Here is a 27799-nt window from a genome sequence, read left to right as displayed (position 1 = left end):
CAAATTTCACTGATAAAAATACATAAAATACTGAATAAAATATTAGCAAATCAAAATCTGCAGTATCAAAAATATGACAAAACAGGACCAAAAAGTTTGTCCCAGTAACATAAAATTGGTTCAACATCATAAAAGCTGGAAAAAGTTTCTGAGAAAAATCAACAGCTATTTCTCACAAAAATTCTTAACAAGCCAGGAGAGGCAATTTCCTAACTGAAAGGTATTTATCAGCTGGCAAGAACAAACATGTTTGAGTCCAAGTGAAAAACTGTAATGCCCATCAAAGTCCAGTGTCAGCGGAGCAGTAAGGCCCTTCCTGGGTTATACCAGTGCTCTGGCTAATGGACTGACCCTCCCACAGATAACATTAGAAACCGTGGACCAAACACAAAAGTATAGGAGACTCGGATGCGTGCATAAAGACAGGCAGGTTCCAGAGGGGATCCAGCATCTGGCAGAGGGGTCTGGCGCAGGGCAAGCTTCAGATGTCAAGGCTTTTAGGCCGAGGGCGGGCTGAGCAGGCTGCGTGGGAGGCTGCAGGTCCAAGAAAACTGGGAGTCTTCCCAGCATAACAGAGCTCAGGGCCACCAGCACTGCCAAAGGTGAACAGGCCACCCTGGAAATGAGGGAGTCAGAGGACAGCATGTAGGAGCTCTGCCCAAGCCTCTAGCCAACCGGAGACAGCTCACATGGAGCTGACCATAGGCGTGAAGGAACTGAACTGTCTAAGGCAGCTTGAGTACCCTAAATTAACCAATTGCCTGCTACAGGAAAAACATCAGCACTCTGCAGAGGCAAAGACTCTACAACATGACATTCAGGATGTCCAGGCTACAGTAAAGACTGATGTGTGAAGAGCCAGGGAGAGGCGGCCCATTCTCAGGTGAAAAGGCAGACACTTCAGACCTCCCGAGGGGAATGGACGCTGGAATTACTATTTAGGCAAAGACTTTAAAGCAGCTACCTTAACTCACTTCAGCAAGGCAAAGGAAACTATTCTAAAAAATAAGTGGATACATGGAAAATCTCAGCAGAAATAAAAAGTTTTTCCAAACATTAACGACAAAACACTACAAAAGGAATTTTAGAACTTAAAAGAACAATATCTGAAATAAGTCACTGGATGGGGTTAACAGCTAAATGAAGATGACAAGCTAGAATTCAATGTGAGGGACACAGGGGAAAAAAGACGGAGAAAGAAAAGGAAAGAGCAGAGACTCAGAGAAATGTGAGACAGTGGAAAAGATCTAAAGTATGTATGAAGTTGAGTCCCAGAAACAACGGAGAGAGGGGATGAATTATTTGGGGAAAAAAAAGGGATATAATGTTAAAAAAAAAAAAGAGCCCTCCTCAACTGATGAAAACATAAATTTACTGATTTAGCAAGCTCAGTATGATGGTGTTTTGATTTGTCAACTTGGCTGGGCTAAGCAGTGAGGATGGAAGGAGGGTAGCAACCATTTCAGAGCACACATACACTTCCTTCCAGTTTCTTAGTCAAATAAGAGTGTAGGCTCTGCCTCCAGGGGTTTTACAGAGGAAAGTAAAGACCCTGATCCGATGCCTATAGAGGAGGAAGATTATCCTGGTAGGCCCGACCTAATCAGCAGGTGACCAAAGAGGAAGCTTCAGGCATTCTGTGAGCGAGGCTGGACAGCAGCTGGACCTACAATGGCTCTCACTCTTTGCTGGACCTCAGCTCTGGCCTGTGCCCTTGAACTTCTGTGCTGCTCGTGACCTTCCCTTCCTGACTACCGGACTTACACATTCCAGACTTGATTAGACAGTCCCACAATTAAATAAATTTCTCATGATAAGTCTCATAGTATACATTTTTCCTACTGGCTCTGCTTCTTTGGTTGAACCCTCACCGACACATCCAATAAACCTGAAGCAGGGTAAATATGAAGAAAACCACGCATAGGCACAACCTCGTCACACTGCTGAAATCCATGGATAAGGAGAAAACCCTGAGAGCAGCCAGAGGAAAACGACATGCTACATACACAGGATCAATGACTCGACTACGAATGACTTCACATTAGAAACTATGGAGGCCAGGGGACAGTGGAATAAGATCTTTAAAATGCTAAACACAAAATACCCTGTCAGTCTGGAATCCTATATCATCAAAGTATCCGTCAAGAATGAAGGTGAAATAAAGCTATGTTCAGATTAAAACAAAAACAAACAAACACCTAAAATAATTTGTTGCCAGGAGACCTGTGCTACACAAATGCTGTGAAATGTTACTTCAGACTGAAGAGAAGTAAAAGATGGAAATGTGGATTTTTGAAGAAATGGAAAATAACAATAAATATATTAAAATCTTCTTCCCCTTTAATTTTTTTTACAAAGAAGAACTTCGTTTTGGTTAAGGAAAATTGAAATAATGTACTATGGGATTTATAATGTATGTAGCTGTAAAAAATATTGCAATTATTGTATAAAGGTCAGCCAGGAGTAAGTGGACCCAGTCATTTACAAGGTTTCTAAATGTTGCATAAGTGGTACAATATTAACTCTAAGTAGACCATGAAAATGTAAGGATCCATATTGTAATACCTACAGCAATCACTAAAAATAAGAAAAAAAAAGTAAAGCTAAAAACCCAATAGATAATTTTAAAAATATTTATTTAACACAAACAGAAGCAGGGAAGGAGAAACATACTAACAAAAACCAGAGGGGACAAACAAATAATAAAATAGTAGCCCAAATTCAACAATATCAATGATTACATTAAAATTAAATAGATTAAGTACTCAATTAGAAGGCAGAGACTGTTGATGGAGATTAAAAAAAAGACCAAACTATATACTGTTTATAAAATAATTCTTTCAACATAAAGACATGAATGAGTTGAAAGTAAATAGATGGAAAAAAATATATCCCATGCAAACAGAAATCAAAAGAAAGCAGGAGTGGATATATTAATATTAAAAAGTAGTGGTCAAGACAAAAGAGGGACATTTCATAATGATAAATTATCAATATATTGGGAATACATAATCTTAAGTGAGTATGTATAAGAGCTAATAAGCCTAATAAGCCTAATAAGAGCTCCAAAATAAAGAAGGAAGAATTGAGAGATAAAGGAAGAAAACACAATTCTGCAATCACAACAGGAGACTGCAACGCCACACTCTTGGCAGTTGATGGAAATGAAAAAAAGCAAGTGAAAATGTGTTCAACATCATTCATTATCAAGTAAAACACATTAGGGCCATGGTGGCTCAGTGGCAGAGTTCTCCTGCCATGCTGGAGAACCGGGTTCGTTCTCGGTGCCTGCCCATGCGAAAAAAAAAGAAAGAAAAACACATTAAAACCACATGAGATCCCACCACACACCTGCCAGAACAGCTAAGATTAATGACTGACACAGGACACTGGTGAGGATGCAGGGACTGGAGTCCCACACGCCGCGGGTGGGAAGGAACGAAGTGCAGCCACTTAGGAAAATTGTCTGACAGTTTCTCGTAAAAATAAACACAAGGTTTGGCCACGGAGGAGGATATGGATGGAAGCACAGCTCTGTGTGTGTGATTTACACCACTGAATCTATATTCGAAAAGGGGGAAAAGAGGAAATTTTAGGTTAAAACACAATGCAAACGGTGTGCTAAAGTTAACAGCATAATTACGATATTGTTTCATGAATGGTAAAAAAGAAGCCACACTATGCAGGATGTTAAAAACAGGGAACACTGTGTGTATGAGAAGGGGGTACAGCGGAATTCTCAATTTCCTGCATGATGTTTCTGTGGACCTACAACTGTTCTAAAAAGATCTATAAATAAATAAAATGACCACAGGACGACTTCTAGTGCGCTTCCGCGTTCCGGAGGCACCTGGCCGCGTTGAACCAACAGGCCTGGGAAGCCTGAGAGATGGGAGAAGGCCCCCAGGGCCTTGGGTCTGGAGCTCCCGGGCTTCTTGTGGCCCCCACATGTCTGCACAGAGACGCAGCAGCTGCCAGCCCAGAACTGCCAACAGGAGCAGATAAAGAAAAGCTCCCACCGGCAAAGGACCAGGAAAAAGAGCAGCAGAAAACTTCCGGCAATCCCCATCCCACTCCAGCCAAACACCCACAGAAAAGCAGCCCGTAGCCCACTGCCCACTGCGGTTTCCTTGGCACCATGGTGTGGCAGAGCCAATGGCTGATCATCTGTCCCCTCCAGGGTGTCACCATGACTGGGCAGGGAAGCAGCCGTCCACCAGTGGGCAGCAGGGCACTAGCAGCTGCCCACCCGCAGTGCAGGCGTCAGGTGGAGCTGATCTTCCTCACACCCCCTCCACTTGCAATGAGGTAGGGGGGCCCCCACTTTTGCTGAGGTGGGGCGGCAAGGTCCAGCCGGAAGCTCAACACACAAGCCCACCCAGCCCCTGTGCTGCAGGTCAACAGAGCTGCCTGCTGGACCAGGGGGTTAGACCGGATCCAGTCGTATAATACAGCCCCCAAAATGTCCAGGACACAACAGAAAATCCCTTGTCACACCAAGAACCAGGAAAATCACAATGCGGTTGTGGAAAGACAATCCCAGGATCTTAGAGCAGCCACCATAAAACTGCTTCAACACACAATAGTGGATTTTTTTCTAACAAATGAAAAAATAATCTCAGCAAAGAAAGAGAAGAAACAAGAAGAACTAGAAGTAAAAAATATAAAAATCGATATAAAAAACCTCACTCAGTGAGCCCAGTGGGAATGACAGAGGATTGACGGAGTGACCTTGAGGACAGATCAACAGAATTTTCGAACAACAGAGAGAGTTTAAAACACAAAAACAAACAGGGACCTGTGGGACAATAAAGTGCTAACATCTGTATCACCAGAGTCCCAGAAGGAGAAGAACGAGTGGGTCTAAAAGACATTCCAAGAAATAGTGTCTGAAAATTCTTTTAGGGGCTCAATTCACACCAGGGCCTCCTGTGGACCCCGGGAACCAGGGTGCCAGCACAGGGCTCAGCATGCAAACTCGATTACAGAACCACTTGGCTGGGGGTTATGGCAAAGCGCATTTCACTGCTCCACTGCCGACTGCACTGACTTGGTATTTTATTTTGGTTAATTTGTATTCAGTATCAATGGAGTATGTGAGTAGGTCTTGGGCTCATGCATCCTTTTAATATAGGGAACAAATTTTAGGTTCCTGGAAGAAAACATTCTTAGGGAAAAATGTTCCTACTCTAATACCCAACAACCCCATTCCTAAGTGTTTATCCCTGAGAAATGAAACATATAATTACAAAAAGGTTTTGACCAAGAAGTTCACAGCAGCTTTACTCATAACACTCCAAAACTGGAATGAGCTCGAGTATCATAGCAGGAGCCCGACTTCCCTCACAGGACGGCCAGTGCTGCCTGTGACAGAGCAGAGGCTGCTGGGGAGAGCAGAGCCCAGGCCCTTGGGTCGGACAGTGCTGGTCTGAACCCTGCTGGGTCTGAGTCACAGGGGTGTGGCACGTGCACTTTAGTGTATGTAGATCTTCCAGTAAAGGGAAGAAACTAAACAGTCGTTATACTCCAGTTAAGGACATACATGATGATGTGTTTAGGGGGAGTTTTCAAATACCTATGACTGAAACATGTCAAAACAGCACAGCGGACAGGTGAAGGGGGTTGCAGGTGATAAGACACAGGTAAAGCATGTTCCTGGTATAGTCTAGGGACCGGGAGACTGAATATTCAGCACGCTCGGTGTAAAATTCCTTCATCTCTGCTGTACGCTTGAAAATGTTCATGCTATAATGCTGGGGGAAAAGCAGTACAATGAGAAAAAGAAATGACATTAACACTGGGTATTCTGCATGAGGCTGGGAACGGGACAAAGTTACCTTTATTTGCTGACAGCATAATCATCTAACTGGAAAAATCTAAGATAATCAACTAAAAACCCAAACTAACCAAACGCAATCAACTGAAAACTGTTAGTCAAGAAGCTGTCCAGGTGAAAGATCCAAGCTAAGAATATTTTGAAAAAGAATAATATGTGACTTTCTCTACCAGATATCAAAACATACAACAAAGCCGTAGGAAATACACAATACGGACAAGACATCTACTGACCAAAGCAAAAGTATAGATATTTTAATAATAGATCTTATGTATGTGACAATTTAGTATTGATGAGGCTACTTTAAATCACTGGGAAAAGGCTGAGCTGGTCAGTAAATAGTTTAGGGACAACTGGGACTCCATCCAAAGTAAGCCCCATCCAGTGAGGCGTTTGGTTAGAGACAGCGGCTTAATCATGTGCTCCATCTCCTACTTCCTGCCCAAACCTCCCCAAAATGACGGCGTAAGACTTGGAATGCCTAAAACTGTAGCTGAGGGGCTGGGCTATGTGTCCCCGACCTCCGCGGAGCTCAGAAAGGTATAATACTAGGTACACCTCCAAACAGAATGAAGGTGGACTTGAAAACAGGAACATTCCATACAACTAAAATAAATAAATAAATAAATAAAATATTAGGTAATTACTGGAATAATTTTTAGGTTACTCTCTGAAATAGCTAAAAATATCTTTTTACTATATCCAAACAATCAGATGCATTCTCATTTTCACTTTGCCTTGGCCACATGCCATTAATTATTTTAATAATTTCTTGGAATTATCCAGGGAAAATAAAAATTGTGCAATAATGGAAATGGAAATAAAAAAGGAAGAAACCCAACAGAAAAACGGGCAAAGACCAATGAAATCAATTCAAAGAGAAAAAAAAAAGGCAAAAAGCCACTAAACATAGGGGAAAATGTCCAAATCATGTGTAATTAAAGAAACAAAGATATCTGGGAGTTGAAAATATTTAGGGGAGCTTGTTGACAAGCTCTGTGCAAGAAACAGGAGCTTCCACACAGCCCTGATGTGCGTGTAGGGGGGCGACCTTTCCTGGGGGGTGGGCCGACAGCGTTCCGGGAGCACATTCAAGGGCACCAATTCTGCATCTTTGCATTTTTTCTAAAGAAATATGACAAGGAAGGGCACACGGGAGCACACGCCACAGCACGAGCCCGGTTGGCTCCCGAAGTGCATACCCTCCCCCGGGGCATCAGGGAAGACACGGCCGCAGAGTGAGCAGAGCTCTGCAGTAGCAGTGAAAGCACTGCAAAGGGTGGCAAGTGGCAAAAGCACAAAAAAAACCCCAAATCTCCCCTACGATACACTACAATTATATTCATATTCACGTGTGTAAAGAGCTGGGAAATACAAACTATTGCGAACATCATCACTAAAGGAACACCATTTTCCACTGTATAAACAGATGGGCCTATACATGTGCACACTGATATTCCACTCAATTTTTTAGAACGATTATACAGTCATGTATTCTTATAATTTTCAAGATATGCAGGAAAGTAAGGTACTTTGTCTTCATTATCTCCTACACCTCAGATAAGCACACACTGTGTGAAAGCCTAGCAACCACTATATTTAATTTACTGCCAATCTCCTCTTTTCACTAAGAATTTTAAGAAAATACGTGGCTTTACCAAACTCACAACCTCTTTCCTCTTCCATAATGAAACAATGGCAAAAAGGAAATATATCTGCATGACAAATTAACCAAATTTTTATATTCAGATTCTCATTATGTACATGGTGATTGTACAAAAACTCAAAATATATATACTAATCATAAATATAGAAATATACTTAAACATAAATACATATATACAAACTTACCCCACGTTCTGTTCTGCAATTTTTTTCTTATTCTACATTTTGAACATTTTTCTGTGTCAAATTGTTCAAAAGTTCTGAAAGTTACTAGTTAAATTAACATCCGAATTAACTCTAAAGAGGGCACAGAACTGTGCAGATGAAAACTGACACTGGTGCTCTGGGTATGGGCAGTGCAGCAAGGAACACGCATACCTCGGCCCTTGGCTGGAAAGTGGGCAGGTTCTCGTGAGACGTCTCCACCACTTGATGCAGCTTCTTATGAAGTTCGTCCATTTTTTGCTTTAATAGCTGTTCTTCAAAAGCATTTGCTTCTTTCCTTTTCATGTAATGTATGTCTTCATTTACTTTTGGAGAAATAAAAAATGGTTTACATGTAAAGTTTAAATTCAGGTCATCAGAGGCATAAAGAAAAAAAGAGATTATTTTTTGGATAGTAATTATTTTACTAATCTTTTCCTTGTTTTTAGGGTAAGACTTGAAACTTGGATTTCAGTTTAATTCCAAATTTTACTCTGAACATGATTAAAAAATTAAAAAAAAGTACATGCTGATAAAATATTTGCTATCAATATAAATCTAAATACTTCCCAAAAAACAATAAAGACTGTGAATTGTTTGAAGATGGAGTGCTTAAAAGATAAAAATCTCTAGGTTCTTTCTAAGAAGTAAAAGCAAAGCACACTAAAAGTCGGTGCGGCCAGTACAGCCCACATCCAGCAGCCAGGCTAGGAGGCGTTGCAGACATACCAGGGGCCTGGGAGAGAAGAGCGCGTCTGTGCACAGCACAGAATGGGCCCCCCTGGCGTCAGGGGGCCGCTGTCCCCGCTGCAAACAGACATGAGAAATGAACAGGAAAGGCTCTACAGTCTGTGGGTCAGAGACCCGTGTCCACGCAAAGTCTTCCCCAGGGGCCCAGCTAGGCACATAATACCCATTGCCCAGACATCGGGGGCAGCACTGGCTTGGAGGCCGGCTGGCACGCCATGTGGCCCTGAGTGTCCTGGTCAAGGACTCAGTTTAGCCCTTGGACACACACAGCTGATGGGCTCATACTTAACAACGACTTCTCGGCTTCTGAAAGCGGGGGCTGGGAGTCTTTACTGCAGGTTCTTTCAGCATAGTCGCCTATCTGATAACAAATGTAATCACTCAGAAAGGAGGATTATATCAGGTGGCACAAGTATAACTCAAATTATAAGACTGTAAGTACCCCACTGTTCGTGTTTTCTCCGTTGACTGTATTTCAGGGCTCTCAGCTCCTCGAAGGAGAATTCTGATTCTCCACGAAGAAGCTTCTCCTTGCAATACATAACAACTTGCTGCACATCTGCCTTGGCTGCCACAGGAGGGTGTGACGAGTATGCGGATTTGGAAATCATGATCACCCTTCCTTCCCTACAAGGGGAAAACACAAGTGTCAACAGTACCCTCGAGTAGCTCTTATAGGTAAAGGAAGCAAGAGATCAATGCACTGGTTATACTTGCATATTCAACTCTTTATCACAAGCTGTAGATACCACTCCAGAAAGTTCTGAACCCTAAAAAGACAAAAAACAAACACAAACACTCACTTCTCCATAAAGAAAGCTTCACAAACAAGCATGCATAAACTCTGGGGAGGGGCTCCGAGCCATCAGTGGATTATACAGGTGGGCTGAAACCAAGACTCCCTTAGTTTGCACTACTGATCTTATGATAACACTTGCAACTAAAGAGCCCCAAAAGAAGAGTAATTTAAACAATTTCCACTCGGAGAGAGAAGGGCCTGCCTCCCCTCCCCAGCCTTGCTCTGGGAGCTGGCCGCAGGCTCAGCTAATGGTGATGCCCACGTGACACCGGCATGAGCTAAGGCTGGACCTGGGAAGACGTCAGCCCACAGGAGAACTGAGAGTGGCAGGAGCAGCCAGGCCTGCGCATGGGGACGTGAGCTGTGGCAGGCTCTGCAGGGCAGTCTGTGGCCTCTATCAGAGCTGGAAATGCGTACTCTGCTTCTGGGAGCATGTGTCCCATAAACAAACTCACACAGCACTAAAGGCAGTGGCATTTCCCTGGGCTTGGTTCAGAGGAGGTCCGTGGGCAGGCTGAGGCATGGGAGTGGGTCTCGATAGGGCAAAAACGTCTGATAAGGAGGAAAGACAAGCACGAGAAGGAGGGCACTTTTCCTACTACAATGGCAGAGAAGGCCATCACTACATTTATGGGTTGGTGGCAGGAAATTGACAGGGCCACCCATGGCTCCTCTGCTCCCAGCACGTGTCTCTGCTGGTCCTAGAAAGGAGAGTGAATGGTGGTCTGAAGTTTGAGGAAAGGGAAGAAGAGCTAAAATACACTTTAATGCAAGCCTGCCTGGGTGAGATCCAAAGTAGGGATTCCCTGCCCACGAGAGGGAGGCCAGCAGACCAGAGGAGGGATCTGGTGGGAGAGAAGCTGCTGGAGGTGGGGTGGTAGGGTCCCTAAGGCAGAGTGGTGCAGGAAGCTATGGTGGGACACCAGGCTGGTATTATATCTAAAGTGTGCAGGCCCAGCAGTCATGGGAGCAGGTGGCCAGTATGGGGGTCAGAGGTATGGGAGGCAAGGCCAGAGAAATGAGACACCCAGGCGGGAGTGGACCCTGCCGGGACGGCACCCAGAGCATCCCAGCCCCCTGGCAGCCTGCTAGCATCATCGTTACCTGCTTCATGGAAACACAGGCTGAACGATTTCCTGGATTTGGGTTTGATGTTATCATTTGATTCAAAATCTGAGCATCATGCAGAGGTTCTGAGGTTCTAGCTATGGGGTAAAATAGGAAAAAGGAAAAATAAAAGTACAATACATATTAAATAGAATTATTATATATAATACATTTCTCCTGATCTTTCCACAATATGTAAGAAATCAATTCACTTATACTGTCTTAGAAAATGTAACTAAAAACATTTTTGTAGATAGAAGTATACGTAGAGATAATTTTCTCATCAACTTAAAGTGTTTAAGGAAGTATGTGAAAAAACTGTAAAACCTAACTAGTTATTTCAAACAACAGGATAGGCTACTCAATGCCCTCCAAAAAACAAACAAAAACAACAGTTCTTAAGTTGCCTTAAACACATTTGATTCAATTCAGAACACATGGACTCTAGAGTAAGTATGGACTTCTATTTTGAGAAAATTTTATTTTCTTAATCCTAAGAAAAAGTCAAATGATCAAGTTTTTCTAATGGGGCTGCATCTGAAGTGCTAAGTGGGAGGCCTGTCCTCCAGGGCTATTCGTTTTAGGGTCTTATTATCACAGTCCTTCCCCGTCACCTGAGACCACACAATTTGGTACTCAGTAAATACTGGATGGAATTTTTTAACAAATAGAAAAAAAAGCAGTGTAAATCAGAGACTAATTACCAGCAGTTTAGATGCTTTAAGAAAGTGTTATTTATTTTACCTTGAGCCAGTAGACGAGAATCCGCAAGGCGTGTCTGGAACGACCTAAACGACAGCAGTGAAGGCATCAGCAGATGGTGAGCTCAGTGAAAACAGGAATTCAGAGTTTAACACGCGCCTTTGGTAAAGTGGACACTAGATGAGCGGCCTGTCATACACCAGTGAGGACTGAGGTCAATGGAGACTGTGAAGTCGCATTTTAGAGTTGCTTCAAAATTTTAAAAAAGTCTAGGGATAACTTCACAGCCAATATGCTTTTATTGGAAAAATTCCATTGTGCCTAGTTTGTGTATTTCTTAGCTCCATGTAGCAACACAGGCTCTTTTCTCTCCATGCACCAAGGTTGCCGATGTTACCTCATAATGCCGCCTCCATTTAGGCGTTTCCAACATGCGGACATGATGAACATAATATTTGAAAAACAAAAGTAAAAGTACAAAACCAGGACCATTACACTTCAAAAGGCGACTCTTGCTGGCCTCCGGGAACTTTCCCCAGGACGCCCCTCCAGCACCTGCTCCCCCTGCCGAGCCGTGTGCAGCCTCCACGCCTGGGGCTGACAGGTGACAGACACAGGTGCATGCCGCAGAGAGACACGGAGGCCCTGCAGCCACGAGCAAACTGTGTGCCTTGTTTGGCTCTTAATTCAAACCAACCCACAGGTAAAGGGGGAAAATAAGATGGGGAAAGTTGAACACTGATTGAAATTTGGACGTGATTAGGAATTACTGCAGATTTTGTTAGGTATGATAATACTATCAAGGTTCTGCAGAAAATAACCTTTTTGAGGTTTACAGAAGTGTTTGGGGTAAAATATTTTGCTGTCTTGGATTCGCTTTAAATTCTTCAGCATAGATTAAAGCAAAAATGTTAACAATGAAAAGTCAGTGATAGGTAAATGGAGATTAATTAGCTTAATTTTTCTTTTTTTAAATAGGTTTGAAAATCCTTATATTAAAGTTAAAAGAAAGCACTGGCACTGTAACTGGGAAAAAGGTGAGATGAAATGCTGGCAGGAGTGCGGTGAGAGCAGCAGTCTCAGGTGCTGCTGACAAGAGTCGGCATCACCGAGCAGGGTGGGCTGAGCGGGTAGCCTGGTTGACAGCTACATGAGCCTTGACTCTTCATCCACACCTCAGCTCAACAGCTTCAAGTCTATCAGAAGGAACTAGATAAAAATAGGAAATATATTCGGAAATACTTTTCTGATAAGCAAAAAACACCCTGATACAAAACTGTACATGAATGTAAAGCTTGCTTGCAAACATCCATAAGAGAACATTAAATTATTATACAACTCTGCAACAGACTTCACAAGCCCTGTAGAAGTGGAAACAATTTCTTAAGAGTGGTTAAAAGTCAGTGTGTGCCGTGACGCCTGGGCCCCAGCGGTAGGGTGCTGTGGCCCTGTCGGTCAGCACGGCTGTATACAACAGTGCGTGCCGTGATGCCTGGGACCCAACAGTCGGGTGCTGTGGCCCTGTTGGTCAGCACAGCTGTGTACAACAGCGTGTGCCATGATCCCCTGGGACCCAGCAATGGGGCTCTGCGGCTCTGCCGGTCAGCACGGCTGTGTACAACAGCAGTCACAGAAACTGAAAGGAGATCAGGTCTCAGACTTAAAATGAAACCAATCTGGCTGGGTCTGAGGTAAACCAGAATGCAGGGTAAAAGATGATGAAGTTTATTATGTCTAGAACTTAAATTTTCTGTAACACACAACCTAAATAACCTGTCTGGAGAGCTTATTTAAACAACCCAAACTCCTGGAATCCAGAATGGAAGGAGGCCTTGCAATTCTGTGTCGCTTAATGTAATACCCGGATACATCCCAGACATGGCAGCCTGAAAATCAAAGGCATTGGTGGAGTTCTTCAAGGGTCGGGGGAGGGGGGGAGGCGGCAGGGCGCGGGGCAGAGGAATATATATATAATTATTAAACTTTCCTGTCTGGAAACCCTGGGTTCCCTCTCAATCACTGGGAACTCCCACGAAAATAGGCCAAAAAAGCCCTGGATTTTGAGGCTTGCCCTTATGAAACTTATTTCTGTAGTGAAGAAGCTAAGCCTACCTATAGCAGCACCTAAGAGGCCTTAGAGTTGTGTCCAGGAAACCTCTTTTGTCACTCAGATGTGGCCTCCTTCTCTAAGCCAATTCTGCAAGGAAAATCATTACCCTCCCCTCTACGTGGGACATGACATCCAGGGGTGGCAGCCTTCCTGACAATGTGGGGTGTAACTCCCGGAACGAGTCTGGCCCTGGCACCATGGAATAGACAGTGCCTTCCGGACTGAAAGAGGGAAAAGATGTGTAATAAAATAAGGCCTCAGTGGCTCAGACATATCAAAGTCAAAAGGCTATTCTGGAGGCTGCTCTCATGCCAGCTTCACTTAGATGGTGCTAATCGCCATGGTCTGCTAAGCTCCATCAACATCACCCCTGTTGACTCTTAACAACACCTAGGGCTTAAACTAAGACTCTATAAAAGTTTCATGCATTAAGTTTACTTTGTAGAAATCCATAACCTCTAGATGGTTCCTAAGCCAGATAAGTCCTGAGCCCAGAGGGGCCAGCCTGTCCAGGACTGTCAATGAATTACACCCCCCACCCTTCAGTGCGGACACCCCTTTGGAACATGGAAAAGTCAGATCGGGCATTGCCCTACAGACTGGGAGAAGGATTAAAGGCCGAGATATGACAGAGAGAGTTAACAAACGAGGATAGCTTTTGAATCACTATACTGCTATTCCTTCTAGCCTCTAGTGTTCTGGAGCAGCTAGAAGGAGAAATCTGAGATGGTGGAATGGTAGCCCTGATAAGCTCTGGGATCTGTTCTGTAACTACTTGTTCAAGTGTGCTTTGAAAATTTTTGCTTTTTTCTTTCTTTGCTTTGTATATATGTTATTTTTTACAATTAAAAAAGTTAGGGGTGCACGGGTGGTTCAGGGGTTAGAATGCCCGCCTTCTATGCAGGAGGCCCGGGCTCAATTCCCAGACCATGCACTGCCCCCGCCTACCCAAAAAAATAAAAAGTTAAAAAAAAAAAAGTCAGTGTATAGAGGCAGATGTGCCTTATGATTTTCTCTGGTAAAATATACAAACCAAAGACAGCATCAGAGAAAGGAAACAGTACTGGAAAGAAAGTACCAAAATGCCAAAAGTCGCTCCTATTTCCCCACCCCATTCTGCATCAGGCATTTCCCACAAGTGGAAGGATATGCTTGCACCCACAACACCAGGGTTTTGGAGCAAATGGAGCCCCTCAGCACAGCCGCAGCACGTGCGCCCTGAAGCCTACCTGTAGTGCTGCTGCAGCAGCTCTCTGGGCTCCGCCTGGTTCCGCAAGCCCCTCCGGAACACCGCGCTGGCGTGCTGCAGCTGCCCCTGCCCCTCCAGATGGCCCGCCCAGGCCACGTACAGAGGCGATGACAGCGTCCCAACCCCGTGGTTGTACAGAAACTCAAAAAACTGGTGACGGTCACTGTTGCACTCGGCCTGTAGGAACCCAGAGCGAAGAGGAGAAATGAGGGAGCGGCTATCCTCTGTCGCCCCGGGATGCACCGTGCAGAGCAGCACGCGTGGTCCTGACGCGCCTTCAGGTCTCCTTCCGCGCACTATCCCGGGAACCTCCACCCCGCGGCCAGGACAGCAGGTCCTGTCATGACACAGTGACACCAGCCACTGCTGTACTTTTGTCTTTAGTGCCTGCTCAAGTTCTGTGCGTGCCTCCAATCCTAGAATTCTGTAATCTAGTGAACAAACCCACATTTACTGTCTCCACCCCTTTCTTGATTTTATTACTAGAGCTCAAGCCCCAGCCTTTACTTCCAGACCAAAGAATTCCAACCTTTTAAGATCTAACCTGGGGCAGCCTGCTTTTCCTGCTAATTTTAATTTCTGAGAGTTACTATTTTCTCAATTATTCACAATGAATTTAATTTATTCTGAGAACCTGGGAATGCCTGCTTATCTCCCCCCATTCTCATGTCTCATTCTCCAAAATGTCTTTGAATGTAATTTGTTTCTGCCTTGCATTGCAACATTTACAGACTTGATAAACAGAGAAGGAAGGTTTTAAAATTAAGTCTGTTTCCACAATATAGAAGCCAAAAGGTTCTAAAATACATCTCTCTGGCCATACACTTTAACTGGAAACACAAGAGCCCAAAATAAAAGACAGCCTAAAATAATCTGAAAAACTAGAAAAAAATGCAAAAGTATAACACGATTACACATTTGAAAGTAGAACTTACAAATTTTAAACAGTAATTGATGAATCTTGGGTCATTGTGGTACATCTTCTTATCCAAAAATTCCTTCATTAAATGTTCTAATGAAGTTGTCAAATATTCTTTATTCCCAGGAAAATTCTTTTCTACCCACAGCATGTAACTAGAAAAATGTGGAGAAGGTCAGTTTCCGGGCGTGGCGTGCCTGCTGAAAGGAAGGCAGTGAACGGAGCGCTCACCTCTCCCACTCGCCCAGCGGGTCTTCACCCTTGTAGGCCTGCATATGAGCCTCAAACATCCTGGAACAGAAAAGATGCATTGGACTTTTTATATACTTCAAAATGGAAATCTTAAATATTGACTCAAGTGCTACAAAAAATTAAAATAGCATCTACTCAGAAGGAGTCAGAAAACTCCGAAACAGTCATTGTTTTTCCAGAAGAAAGTAAGCCCCAAGGCCCTGGGCTGAGCCTAGAAAGGGGCCTGGAAGAGAGACCCAGTCCATCCTAAGAGTCCTCTTCCCTCTCACTGACCCCCAGGACAGCCGCGTCCCCAAGGGAGCAGTGTCCAGAAATGTGCTGCTCCCCTCCCCGTGCTTCCAAGAACAGGAGCCCCAGAGGGCTTATGACGCTGTGAGGCAGTCCCGGTACCGGGAAAGACTTCCCAGGACAGTGCTGCCCACGCCTCAGTGGAAGAGTGAGGAGACAAGAATGCAAGGTGGCAGTGCCTGGTGCACTCCCGGGGAGCTCTGCTGCCCCTGCCTTCCTACCCAGCCAGGGCCTCCACACCAGGCAGAGCAAGTCTCCGTGGAAGCACATGTGCCAGTGTGCTAAGAAACACAGAAAACAATGTCGGGTGACACCAAATGTCTAGAAGATGAAGAAAATAGAGATGGAGAGTTAGGGAGCACTGAGGGCCCTTTTCAAACAGGGGGATTTGGGGCATGCCAGACAGCCCCCCAGCCATCAGAGATAAGGCTCAGGGCTCAGAGAATTCTGGACCCCCGGACTTTGTCCGGGAAGCAAAGAAAGCCTGTGGGACTGCTGTGCCCAGCAAGGAGCGGCCGAGAGGCAGCGAGCAGAGGGGAGGCGGAGGGGGCAGAGGTGCACACCAGTTAGGAAGCTGCTGCAGAGCCCCAGGGGCATGCTCCAGGGCTGGACAGGTGAGAGCAGTGCAGGTGTAGAGTTTGGGGTAAACTCTGAAGGATTTATTTGCAAGGCTTTCTTCTAGTTATTACCTCAGTATACAAATGAAATCAATGTTTCTTATGACTCGAATTTCAGCAGCCACAAAAGAAATGCTTGATAAAGCAGCTTTCACATAAAAAGCTTTGCCAAATAAACAAAACAAGCAAACAACCCCCCCAAACACCCCTAAAAATTCTCTAAGCAAAGTCAACAGAAAAATAATAAACTAGGAAAACAAAACAGAACATCTAGAAATTAGGAAGAAAAAGACTAAATAAAGGGTAGAAGTCATGAAAAAGCATTTCACAGAAAATCATGAATGGCCCTTGAATGTGAAAAAATGCTCAGCCTCTCTCACGAGAGAAATTCATGTCACTGAGACACAATTTCCCAGCCACCCAACTGGAGACAACATGGGCGGGCGTGGTGGTGGGAGTGCACGCAACTCCTGCCAACAGGATGGGCAGCATCAATCCATTAGATGGATTCACCTTCGGGCCAAAAAAACCCCACCTGGGGGGCCAGAACACAGAGACACGTGAGCACGCGCAGCTCGTCCTAAGTACAAGGTGTTTCATGGCGGCACCATATCTAACAATCAAAGACATCAGCCACCCAACAGTCCACCGACGGGGGCTGTTTGGATCAGCTGGAATCAAATGAGATCTTATGTAGTTGTAAAAAAGAATGTGAAAAAGCTTATATGTTGATAGACATTTCTGAGGATACTGTTAAAAAAAAAAAGCAGGAGGGGCCAAGATGGCGGCTTAGCAAGGTGTGCGTTTTAGTCCGTCCTGCAGAACAACTACTAAAAAACCAGAAACAGTACAGAACAGCTCCCGGAGCCACGCCAGTAACCAGACACACAGCGTACCCCAGTCTGGACCAGCTGGACCGGCTGTGAGTCTCCCCAGAACCGTAAGTTCCCCAAGCCACGGTGGCCGGCGCCCCTCCCCCACAGGCGGCTTCCCAGAGGGAAAGGAAAGACTCTCACAGTAGCAGGGACTGAGTCCAACCATGCACCAATTGTGGCATTAATTAACAAATTCTGACTACGAAAAATAGGCCCCCAGCTCAGATGAACCTGGTCAAGGTGGAGGTCGCTTATTGGGCTAACCGAAAAAGAAGAAAAGGGACGAAATGGAGGTTTTTGTGGCTATCTCTATGGAGGCTTGGCTGCTGCTGGATTCAGTGGTGGGACTACTCGGGCTGCAACTGCCCCAGGCATAGGCAGAAACAGGCTGCTTTCAGGGCTGTCTCCCACCTGAGCCTTCCCCAGGGGAGGGGTGAAGCTCCACCCAGGTGGAATCCCTCCCTCAAGGAATTCAGACACCAGGGCTTGGGAATTTGAAGCCATTAAAGCCAGCCTACAACCTCTCCTCCGTCTCCACCATGTCCCCACAGGGAGAGTCTGCCAAAGTTAAAGGCACCGCATCATCTTATGCTGGTGGGACCTGCAGTCGGACAAGCACCACACACAGGGCAGGATAAGAAAAACAGAGCCCAGAGACTTCACAGGAAAGTCTTTCAACCTGCTGGGTCTCACCCTCAGGGAAAACTGACGCAGGTGACTCCTTCCCCCAATAGGAGGCCAGTTCAGTTTGGGAAAATCCGGCTGGAGTCTATAATACCTATGTAGACCCTCCTAAGGGTGGGGAGGGAAAAGGCACCTTACAAGCAGGGCAAGAAACAAGAAAACAAGAACTGAAAAATTATCCTCTGTTAAACAAAACCTAAGCTAGAGGCCCAGAAAAAGCTGAACTGAATGTCAAAGAACAGATAGACAACAAACTCATCTAGCAAGAAAACCCTAGGTAAGATAAGTGAAAGCAATCTCCAGAATAAACTAATTAAGGTAATTAAATGTCCAGACGCCAGCAAAAAATAACAAATCACATCAGGAAAACTGAAGATATGGTCCAGTCAAAGGAACAAACCAATAGTTCAAATGAGATACAGGAGCTGAAACAATTAATTCAGAATACACAAACAGAAATGGAAAACCTCATCAAAAACCAAATCAATGAATTGAGGGAGGACATGAAGAAGGCAAGGAATGAACAAAGAGAAGAAATGGAAAGTCTGAAAAAACAAATCACAGAACTTATGGGAATGAAAGATACAGTAGAAGAGATGAAAAAAACAATGGAAACCTACAAGGGTAGATTTCAAGAGACAGAGGTTAGGACTAGTGAACTGGAGGATGGAACATCTGAAATCCGACAAGAAACAGAAACTATAGGGAAAAGAATGGAAAAATATGAGCAGGGACTCAGGGAACTGAATGATAATATGAAGCTCACAAATATACGTGTTGTTGGGTGTCCCAGAAGGAGAAGAGAAGGGAAAAGGGGGAGAAAAACTAATGGAAGAAATTATCACTGAAAATTCCCCAACTCTTATGAAAGACCTAAAATTACAGATGCAAGAAGTGCAGCGTACCCCAAAGAGAATAGATCCAAATAGACGTTCTCCAAGACACTTACTAGTTAGAATGTCAGAGGTCAAAGAGAAAGAGAGGATCTGGAAAGCAGCAAGAGAAAAGCAATCCATCACATACAAGGGAAACACAATAAAACCATGTGTAGATTTCTCAGCAGAAACCATGGAGGTGAGAAGACAGTGGGATGATATATTTAAATTACCGAAAGAGAAAAACTGCAAACCAAGAATTCTATACCCAGCAAAATTGTCCTTCAAAAATGAGGGGGAAATTAAAACATTTTTCAGACAAAAAAATCACTGAGAGAATTTGTGACCAAGAGACCAGCTCTGCAAGAAATACTAAAGGGAGCACTAGAGTCAGATACGAAAAGACAGAAGAGAGAGGTGTGGAGAAGAGTGTAGAAAGAAGGAAAATTAGATATGACATATAAAATACAGAAGGCAAAATGGTAGAAGAAAGTACTACCCGTACAGTAATAACACTAAATGTTAATGGATTGAACTCCCCAATGAAAAGACATAGACTGGCAGAATGGATTAAAAAAAACAGGATCCTTCTATATGCTGTCTATAGGAAATACATCTTGGACCCAAAGATAAACATAGGTTGAAAGTGAAAGGTTGGGAAAAGATATCCCATGCAAATAACAACCAGAAAAGAGCAGGAGTAGCTATACTAATATCCAACAAATTAGACTTCAAATGTAAAACAGTTAAAAGAGACAAAGAAGGATACTATGTACTAATAAAAGGAACAATTCAACAAGAAGACATAACAATCATAAATATTTATGGACGGAACCAGAATGCCCCAAAATACGTGAGGCAAACACTGCAAACACTGAAAAGGGAAATAGACACATCTACCATAATAGTTGGAGACTTCAATTCCCCACTCTCGTCAATGGACAGAACATCTAGACAGAGGATCAATAAAGAAACAGAGAATTTGAATATTACAATAAATGAACTAGACTTAACAGACATTTATAGTACATTACACCCCACAACAGCAGGATACACCTTTTTCTCAAGTGCTCATGGATCATTCTCAAAGATAGACCATATGCTGGGTCACAAAGCAAGTCTCAACAAATTTAAAAAGACTGAAATCATACACAACACTTTCTCAGATCATAAAGGAATGAAGTTGGAAATCAATAATAGGCAGAGCGCCAGAAAATTCACAAATACGTGGAGGCTCAACAACACACTCTTAAATAACCAGTGGGTCAAGGAAGAAATTACAAGAGAAATCAGTAAATATCTCGAGGCAAATGAAAATGAAAACACAACATATCAAAACCTATGGGATGCAGCAAAGGCAGTGCTAAGAGGGAAATTTATTGCCCTAAATGCCTATATCAAAAAAGAAGAAAGGGCAAAAATTCGGGAATTAACCGTCCACTTGGAAGAACTGGAGAAAGAACAGCAAACTAATCCCAAAGCAAGCAAAAGGAAAGAAATAACAAAGATTAGAGCAGAAATAAATGAAATTGAGAACATGAAAACAATTGAGAAAAATCAATAAAACCAGAAGTTGGTTCTATGAGAAAATCAATAAGATTGATAGGCCCTTAGCAAGACTGACAAAAAGAAGAAGAGAGAGGATGCAAATAAATAAGATCAGAAATGGAAGAGGAGACATAACCACTGACCCCACAGAAATAAAGGAGGTAATAACAGGATACTATGAACAACTTTATGCTAATAAATACAACAATGTAGATGAAATAGACAACTTCCTAGAAAGGCATGAACAACCAACTTTGACTCAAGAAGAAATAGATGACCTCAACAAACCGATCACAAGTAAAGAAATTGAATCAGTCATTAAAAAGCTTCCCAAAAAGAAAAGTCCAGGACCAGACAACTTCACATGTGAAGTCTACCAAACATTCCAGAAAGAATTAGTACCAACCCTGCTCAAACTCTTCAAAAAAATTGAAGTGGAGGGAAATGTACCTAATTCATTCTATGAAGCCAACATCACCCTCATACCAAAACCAGGCAAAGATATTACAAACAAAGGAAACTACAGACCAATCTCTCTAATGAATATAGATGCAAAAATCCTCAACAAAATTCTAGCAAATCAAATCCAGCAACACATTAAAAGAATTATACATCATGACCAAGTAGGATTCATCCCAGGTATGCAAGGATGGTTCAACATAAGAAAATCAATTAATGTAATACACCACATCAACAAATCAAAGCAGAAAAGTCACATGATCATCTCAATTGATGCAGAGAAGGCATTTGACAAGATTCAGCATCCTTTCCTGTTGAAAACACTTCAAAGGATAGGAATACAAGGGAACTTCCTTAAAATGATAAAGGGAATATATGAAAAATCCACAGCTAAAATCATCCTCAATAGGGAAAAATTGAAAACTTTCCCCCTAAGATCAGGAACAAGACAAGGATGTCCATTATCACCACTGTTATTCAACATTGTGTTGGAAGTTCTAGCCAGAGCAATTAGACAAGAAAAAGAAATACAAGGCATCAAAATTGGAAAGGAAGAAGTAAAACTCTCACTGTTTGCAGATGATATGATACTATATGTTGAAAACCCTGAAAAATCCACAACAAAACTACTAGAGCTAATAAACGAGTACAGCAAAGTGGCAGGTTACAAGATCAACATTCAAAGATCTGTAGTGTTTCTATACAGTAGTAATGAACAATCTGAGGGGGAAATCAAGAAACGAATTCCATTTACAATTGCAACTAAAAGAATAAAATACTTAGGAATAAATTTAATTAAAGAGACTAAAGACCTATACAAAGAAAACTACAAGAAACTGTTAAAAGAAATCACAGAAGACCTAAATAGATGGAAGGGCGTACCATGTTCATGGATTGGAAGACTAAATATAGTTAAGATGTCAATTCTACCTAAATTGATTTACAGATTCAATGCAATACCAATCAAAATCCCAACAAGTTACTTTTCAGAAATAGAAAAACCTTTAAGCAAATTTATCTGGAGGGGCAGGGTGTCCCGAATTGCTAAAAGTATCTTGAGGGAAAAAAACGAACCTGGAGGTCTCATGCTGCCTGACTTTAAGGCATATTATGAAGCCACAGTGGTCAAAACAGCATGTTACTGGCATAAAGATAGATATATTGACCAATGGAATCGAATAGAGTGTTCAGCTATAGAGCCTCTCATCTATGGACATTTGATCTTTGATAAGGCAGTCAAGCCAACTCACCTGGGACAGAACAGTCTCTTCAATAAATGGTGCCTAGAGAATTGGATATCCATATGCAAAAGAATGAAAGAGGACCCGTATCTCACACCCTATACAAAAGTTAACTCAAAATGGATCAAAGATCTAAACATTAGGTCTAAGACCATAAAACAGTTAGAGGAAAATGTAGGGAGACATCTTATAAATCTTATAATTGGAGGTGGTTTTATAGACCTTACACCTAAAGCAAGAGCACTGAAGAAATAAATAAATGGGAGCTCCTCAAAATTAAACACTTTTGTGCATCAAAGAACTTCATCAAGAAAGTAAAAAGCCTTCACAATGGGAGACAATATTTGGAAACGACATATCAGATAAAGGTCTAATATCCAGAATTTATAAAGAGATTGTTCAACTCAACAACAAAAAGACAGCCAATCCAATTACAAAATGGGAAAAAGACTTGAACAGACACTTCTCAGAAGAGGAAATACAAATGGCCAAAAGGCACATGAAGAGATGCTCAATATCCCTGGCCATTAGAGAAATGCAAATCAAAACCATAATGAGATATCATCTCACACCCACCAGAATGGCCATGATCAACAAAACAGAAAATGACAAGTGATGGAGAGGATGTGGAGAAAAAGGCACACTTATCCACTGTTGGTGGGAATGTCAAATGGTGCAACCACTGTGGAAGGCAGTTTGGTGGTTACTCAAAAAGCTGAATATCGAATTGCCACATGACCCAGCAATACCACTGCTAGGTATCTACTCAAAGGACTTAAGGGCAAAGACACAAACGGACACTTGCACACCAATGTTTATAGCAGCATTATTTACAACTGCAAAGAGATGGAAACAACCAAAATGTCCATCAACAGATGAGTGGCTAAACAAACTGCGGTATATACATATGATGGAATATTATGCAGCTTTAAGACAGAATAAACTTATGAAGTATGTGACAACATGGATGGACCTTGAGAACATTATGCTGAGTGAGACTAGCCAGAAACTAAAGGACAAATACTGTATGGTCTCACTGATATGAACTGACATTACTGAATAAACTTGGAATATTTCCTTGATAACAGAGACCATGAGGAGATAGAAATAGGGTAAGATATTGAGTAATTGGAGCTGAAGGGATACAGACTGTGCAACAGGACTCGATACAAAAACTCAGAAATGGACAGCACAATACTACCTAACTGTAATATAATTTTGTTAAAACACTGAATGAAGCTGCATTTGAGAATGATGGAGGAGGGCTGGGGACATAAATGAAATCAGAAAGAAAGATAGATGTTAAAGATCGAGATGGTATAATCTAGGAATGCCTAGAGTGTATAATAATGTCTTTATTGCAGGGTGCTGAAAATAGATGGTAATTAGTATTTTAAAATGTCACCTTATGTGTGAGACTAAAGCAAAAAATGTTTGCTACAAAATTTATATTTTGACTAGAGCATTTCCTAACATAACTTATGTAGATAGTTTGATTGAATGTCATAAGTACTTGGAATCTCAGGTAGGACATGAGATTTTGTTGGTTTGTCCAGAGTGATGCCCCGATGAATCCCAGAGTGATTTGATCAGTGAGTGGAAAAGCATTTGCAAGCTCCCTTCGGGGAATGGTGAGAGGAGGGAGAAATTCAACTTCCCCAAGTTGAATTCTTGATATTCTCTCAAGCAGTGTGGACAATCAAAGCTATAGGCTGAGCCCCAATCTTGGGGTTTGTTCATATGAAACTTAACCCCACAAAGGATAGGTCAAGTCTACTTAAAATTTAGGCTTAAGAGTCACCCCCAAGAGAGCCTCTTTTGTTGCTCAGTTGTGGCCTCTCCCTCCAGCCAACATGACGAGCAGTCTTACCACCCTCCCCCTCTCTGCATGGGACATGACTCCCAGGGGTGTGGACCTTCCTGGCAACGTGGGACAGAGATCTTGGAATGAGCGGAGACTCAGCATCAAGGGACTGAGAAAAACCCTAGAATGAGCTGAGAATTAACATCAAGGGATTGAGAGAACCTTCTCGACCAAAGGGGGAAGAGTGAAATGAGACTAAGTGTCAATGGCTGAGAGATTCCAAACAGAGTCAAGAGGTTATCCTGGAGGTTGTTCTTATGCATTAAGTAGACATCACCTTGTTGTTCAAGATGTAGTGGAGAGGCTGGAGGAAACTGCCTGAAAATGTAGAACTGTGTTCCAGTAGCCATGTTTCTTGATGATGATTGAACAATGATAGAGCTGTCACAATGTGACTGTATGAATGTGAAAACCTTGTGTCTGATGCTCCTTTTATCTACTATATCAACAGAAGAGTAGAACATATGGAATAAAAACAAATAATAGGGGGAACAAAGGTTAAAATAAATTTAGTTTGAAATGCTAGTGGTAAATGAAAGCGAGGGGTAAGGGGTATGGTATGTATAATCTTTTTTTTCTCTATTATCGTTTTATTTCTTTTTCTGTTGTCTTTTTATTTCTTTTTCTAAATCGATGCAAATGTTCTAAGAAATGATGAATATGCAACTATGTGATGATATTAAGAATTACTGATTGTATATGTAGAATGGAATGATATCTTAATGTTTTGTTTGTTGTTAATTTTTTTTAATTAATAAAAAACGTGGGAAAGCCAAAAAAAAAAAAAGCATTGTACAGGTACTGACATTTTTTACATGAGATAGAAGCAGGAATTATAGACATATATGTATAGATATATTATTATATTATAAATACTCTTATTTACAAGAAGAAACACTTGAAGACATTTAAAAAATGGTTATATGAGGGGATGGGAGAATAGATGGGGAGAGGAGTTCTCTGAAACTTTTCTGGATCTTTTTGTTGAAACAGCACCAACGGTGAGCTGTGCCCGAGCCCTAAGACCCTGCAAACAGGGGGGTTAAGAGTCGCCCCCCACCACCACCTTCTTCGCTTCACTAGACCTGGGCCAGGCCTCTGCTTGCCCCTGGGGCCCTGCCCTCCCTCACCTCAGCCCTGGCAGGTGGAATCAGGGTCCTGCCCGACCTCCCTCAGAGTCCTCAGCTTTCTGCCATCAGTCACTCCTGCCCTTTACTCCAGGAAGCCGAGTTCACATTTCACCGGCCTTTCCCGCTTTTTATAATGCTTTCAAATGAAGTCTTTCCTTATTAAGGCAGGAGTTGAAATTTTGATCTTTTCCCTTGATCCCATATTTCTATATTTTGAATCTTCACTCCTGCCTCATAGCAAAGGAATAAATCCCAATAATGTCGGACTCTTTTATCTGAAATATGTGTAATAAAAGGCATGCCCCATCTAAACATTCCGTGTTCTAATACCAATAAAATTTCCGTAGTAAAAAGACCTAAATACATTAAGTCAACACTAAAATACCCAGTTCATTAGAGCAAGTCAGTCTTTGAAAAATCAAATAGGGTCAGCAATGCCCGTTTATCTTTTAAAATGGGAGAAACAAAAGCTTCTGAAAGGAGAATGGTCTGCTGGCTAGGAGGAGGGTTAGAGAAAAAGGCTTTTGTTTTGACCGTGCTTGAGGACATCCATTTCTGATCTCAAAGTCAGAGTTTCCCGGCGCCGGTAAAACGACACAGGTGCACTTGCGGTCACGTTGACCTAACGGCTTTCGGTGCTTTTGAAACTGTGTCTGGACAAATCACGTCACAGCACAAAGGGCGGAGACGCTGGCATTGTTAAAGGGGTGGCATAAGGACCCCAGGTGCAGCCCGGTGGGACCCCAAGTTCTCCCGAGACCCACGGGCCGCCCCCATGTCCTGCGGAGCCGCAGCGGGCGGGGGGCGGCACCCCTGGGCGAGGACTCGGGCAGGACCCACCCCTGCGCCCAGCCCCGCCGCCCCCGCCCAAGGCCCACGGCGCCCCCGCCCACCCCCGCCCCAGGACCACGGTGCCCCCGCCCACCCCCGCCCCAGGCCCACGGCGCCCCCGCCCACCCCCGCCCCAGGTCCCCAGCGCCCCCCGCCCCAGGCCCACGGCGCCCCCGCCGCTCCGGCCCTAGGCACCCGACGCCTCCGTCCCCCTGCCGGGCATCCCTCGCCGCTCCCCCGCCCCCCCGCCCCAGGCCCCCGCCCCTCCGGCCCCGCCGACGGCACTCACTGCACGAAGTTCTCAGGACGGTTCATGGCGCGGGCTCGCGGGCGCAGCCGTGGATTCAAATCTCCCGGGCCGCCGCCGAAGGGGCGCTTGCGCGGGTGGACGCCTGCCCATTGGCCTCTGCGCTCGCGGACCGGCCAATGACGGGGACCGCTGCCGACGGTTGCGCGGTGACCGAGCCCCGCCCACTTCCCGCCCCTTCCGGCGCCTGCGGGTGGAGCGGAAGCTGGGGCGGCGCGTGGTAGGGCCGAGGCGGGGGGGAGTGGGGAGAGGGGCGGTAGGGAGGAGCCTGGAGGGGGCGCGGCGGGGGAAGGAGGGGGCGAGAGGCGGCCCGGGCGGTGCGGCGGTGAGGAGGGGCTTGGAGGGGGCGGTGGGGAGGAGCCTAGAGGGGGCGGGGCGGGGGAGAGGGGCCGGGCGTGGAGGGGGCGCGGCGGGGGCAGGAGGCGGGAGAGGGGCCGGGCGGTGGGAGGTGGTGGGGCGGAGCCTGGGCCGGGCGCCGCGGTCGGGTGGCGAGGAGGGAGGCGGGGGCGGCAGGCGCGCGGCCCGGGCGTGGTCTTGGCGGCGGACCGCGGGGTCCCCGGTCGCGCTTCTCGTCTCCTTCGGCAGTAGACGGCCCAGAGTCCCGGCGTCTGGCCGAGGAAAGAACGTGGGACCGTGTGGCGCGGCGTCCAGGGGGAAAGGCCGGCCGGTGTTCCGGGCGGGGGTGGGGTTGGGGGGTCGCCCTCGGCCCCGCACCTTGGGGCGTCAGGAAGCCGGGGCGCACCCCGGGGCAGCGGTGCTTCAGCCACCCAGGAAACCTCGGTGTTCTCGACTCGGCGGCCACGCTGGGAGGCGCCGAAGGGCCCTCGCAGAGCCCGGACCCGCTCTGGACCCTGAGGCCGCCCGGAGGCGCGGGCCTGGGCCACGTCCCGCGGGTCCTTAAAAGAAGACCCCGAGGGTCTGGGTGGAGCGACCGCGCCGGCGGGAAGGCGGCTGTGTAGCCTCTGTGGGACGAGGCCTGAGACCCTGCTCCGACCACCCTGACCCTGCTCAGGAGGCTGTGTGGAGAGCTGCCCGCTGCCCGTGCTTTTCCCGCGCGTGGTCTTGGGGAGCCTCCGCGGCCTTCGGTGGGGGGGGGGCGAGGATGGGGTGACTGTGCGCTGCCTTCCCCTCGGGCCGGGCTCCCCCGAGCCCCGAGTTGAGTGGCTCTGTTAACTTCAGCCGCCAGTGGACATCCCGATGCTCGGAATCCCGAATTTCTTCCCGGAGAGGGTAGACTCGGGTCCGCCCAGGCTGCGCTTTGCTGGGCGCTCGCCCCGCCATCTTTGCAGCAGGTGGGGGTCTCGCCACCCCCGAGGGCGGCCGCGGTCGCCCCAGGTTTTCGCCGTGTGTCTGGTGGGCGCCGTGTCCGACGCGTCCACCGGGCAGTGCGGGGCGAGCCTCGCGTCCCGGTGCTGGGCTGGGCCGCCCTCCCGCCTCGGACGCCTGACCCCGGGCCGGGTCGGCCTGGCTGTGGAGTCGGCGGCGGA

General features: G+C 45.0%; 1 protein-coding gene across 3 annotated transcripts in view; it reads right to left on the bottom strand.

Moving 5' to 3' along the window:
• The window catches only part of BUB1 (BUB1 mitotic checkpoint serine/threonine kinase), a 47915-nt gene extending 21364 nt beyond the window's left edge, over positions 1-26551 (bottom strand). Inside the window, exons 1-9 of one of the 3 annotated variants that reach the window (XM_077133724.1) lie at positions 26295-26551; positions 15573-15632; positions 15358-15496; positions 14403-14599; positions 11106-11149; positions 10359-10459; positions 9173-9225; positions 8898-9082; positions 7880-8031 (exon numbers count right to left, since the gene is read on the bottom strand). In XM_077133724.1, coding sequence (XP_076989839.1) covers positions 7880-8031; positions 8898-9082; positions 9173-9225; positions 10359-10459; positions 11106-11149; positions 14403-14599; positions 15358-15496; positions 15573-15632; positions 26295-26320 — 957 coding nt within the window. In that variant the 5' untranslated portion in view covers positions 26321-26551. Of the gene's footprint in view, positions 1-7879; positions 8032-8897; positions 9083-9172; positions 9226-10358; positions 10460-11105; positions 11150-14402; positions 14600-15357; positions 15497-15572; positions 15633-25708; positions 25889-26294 lie in introns of those variants that run through there. The other 2 variants (XM_077133726.1, XM_077133725.1) reach the window with 2 other exon arrangements.
• Between the last annotated feature and the right edge of the window lie 1248 nt (positions 26552-27799).

This window comes from Tamandua tetradactyla, chromosome 17 (genome assembly GCF_023851605.1).
Source record: "Tamandua tetradactyla isolate mTamTet1 chromosome 17, mTamTet1.pri, whole genome shotgun sequence".
In the NCBI taxonomy this organism is placed as follows: Eukaryota; Metazoa; Chordata; class Mammalia; order Pilosa; family Myrmecophagidae; genus Tamandua; species Tamandua tetradactyla.
This window is presented reverse-complemented; position numbering and strand designations above follow the sequence as displayed.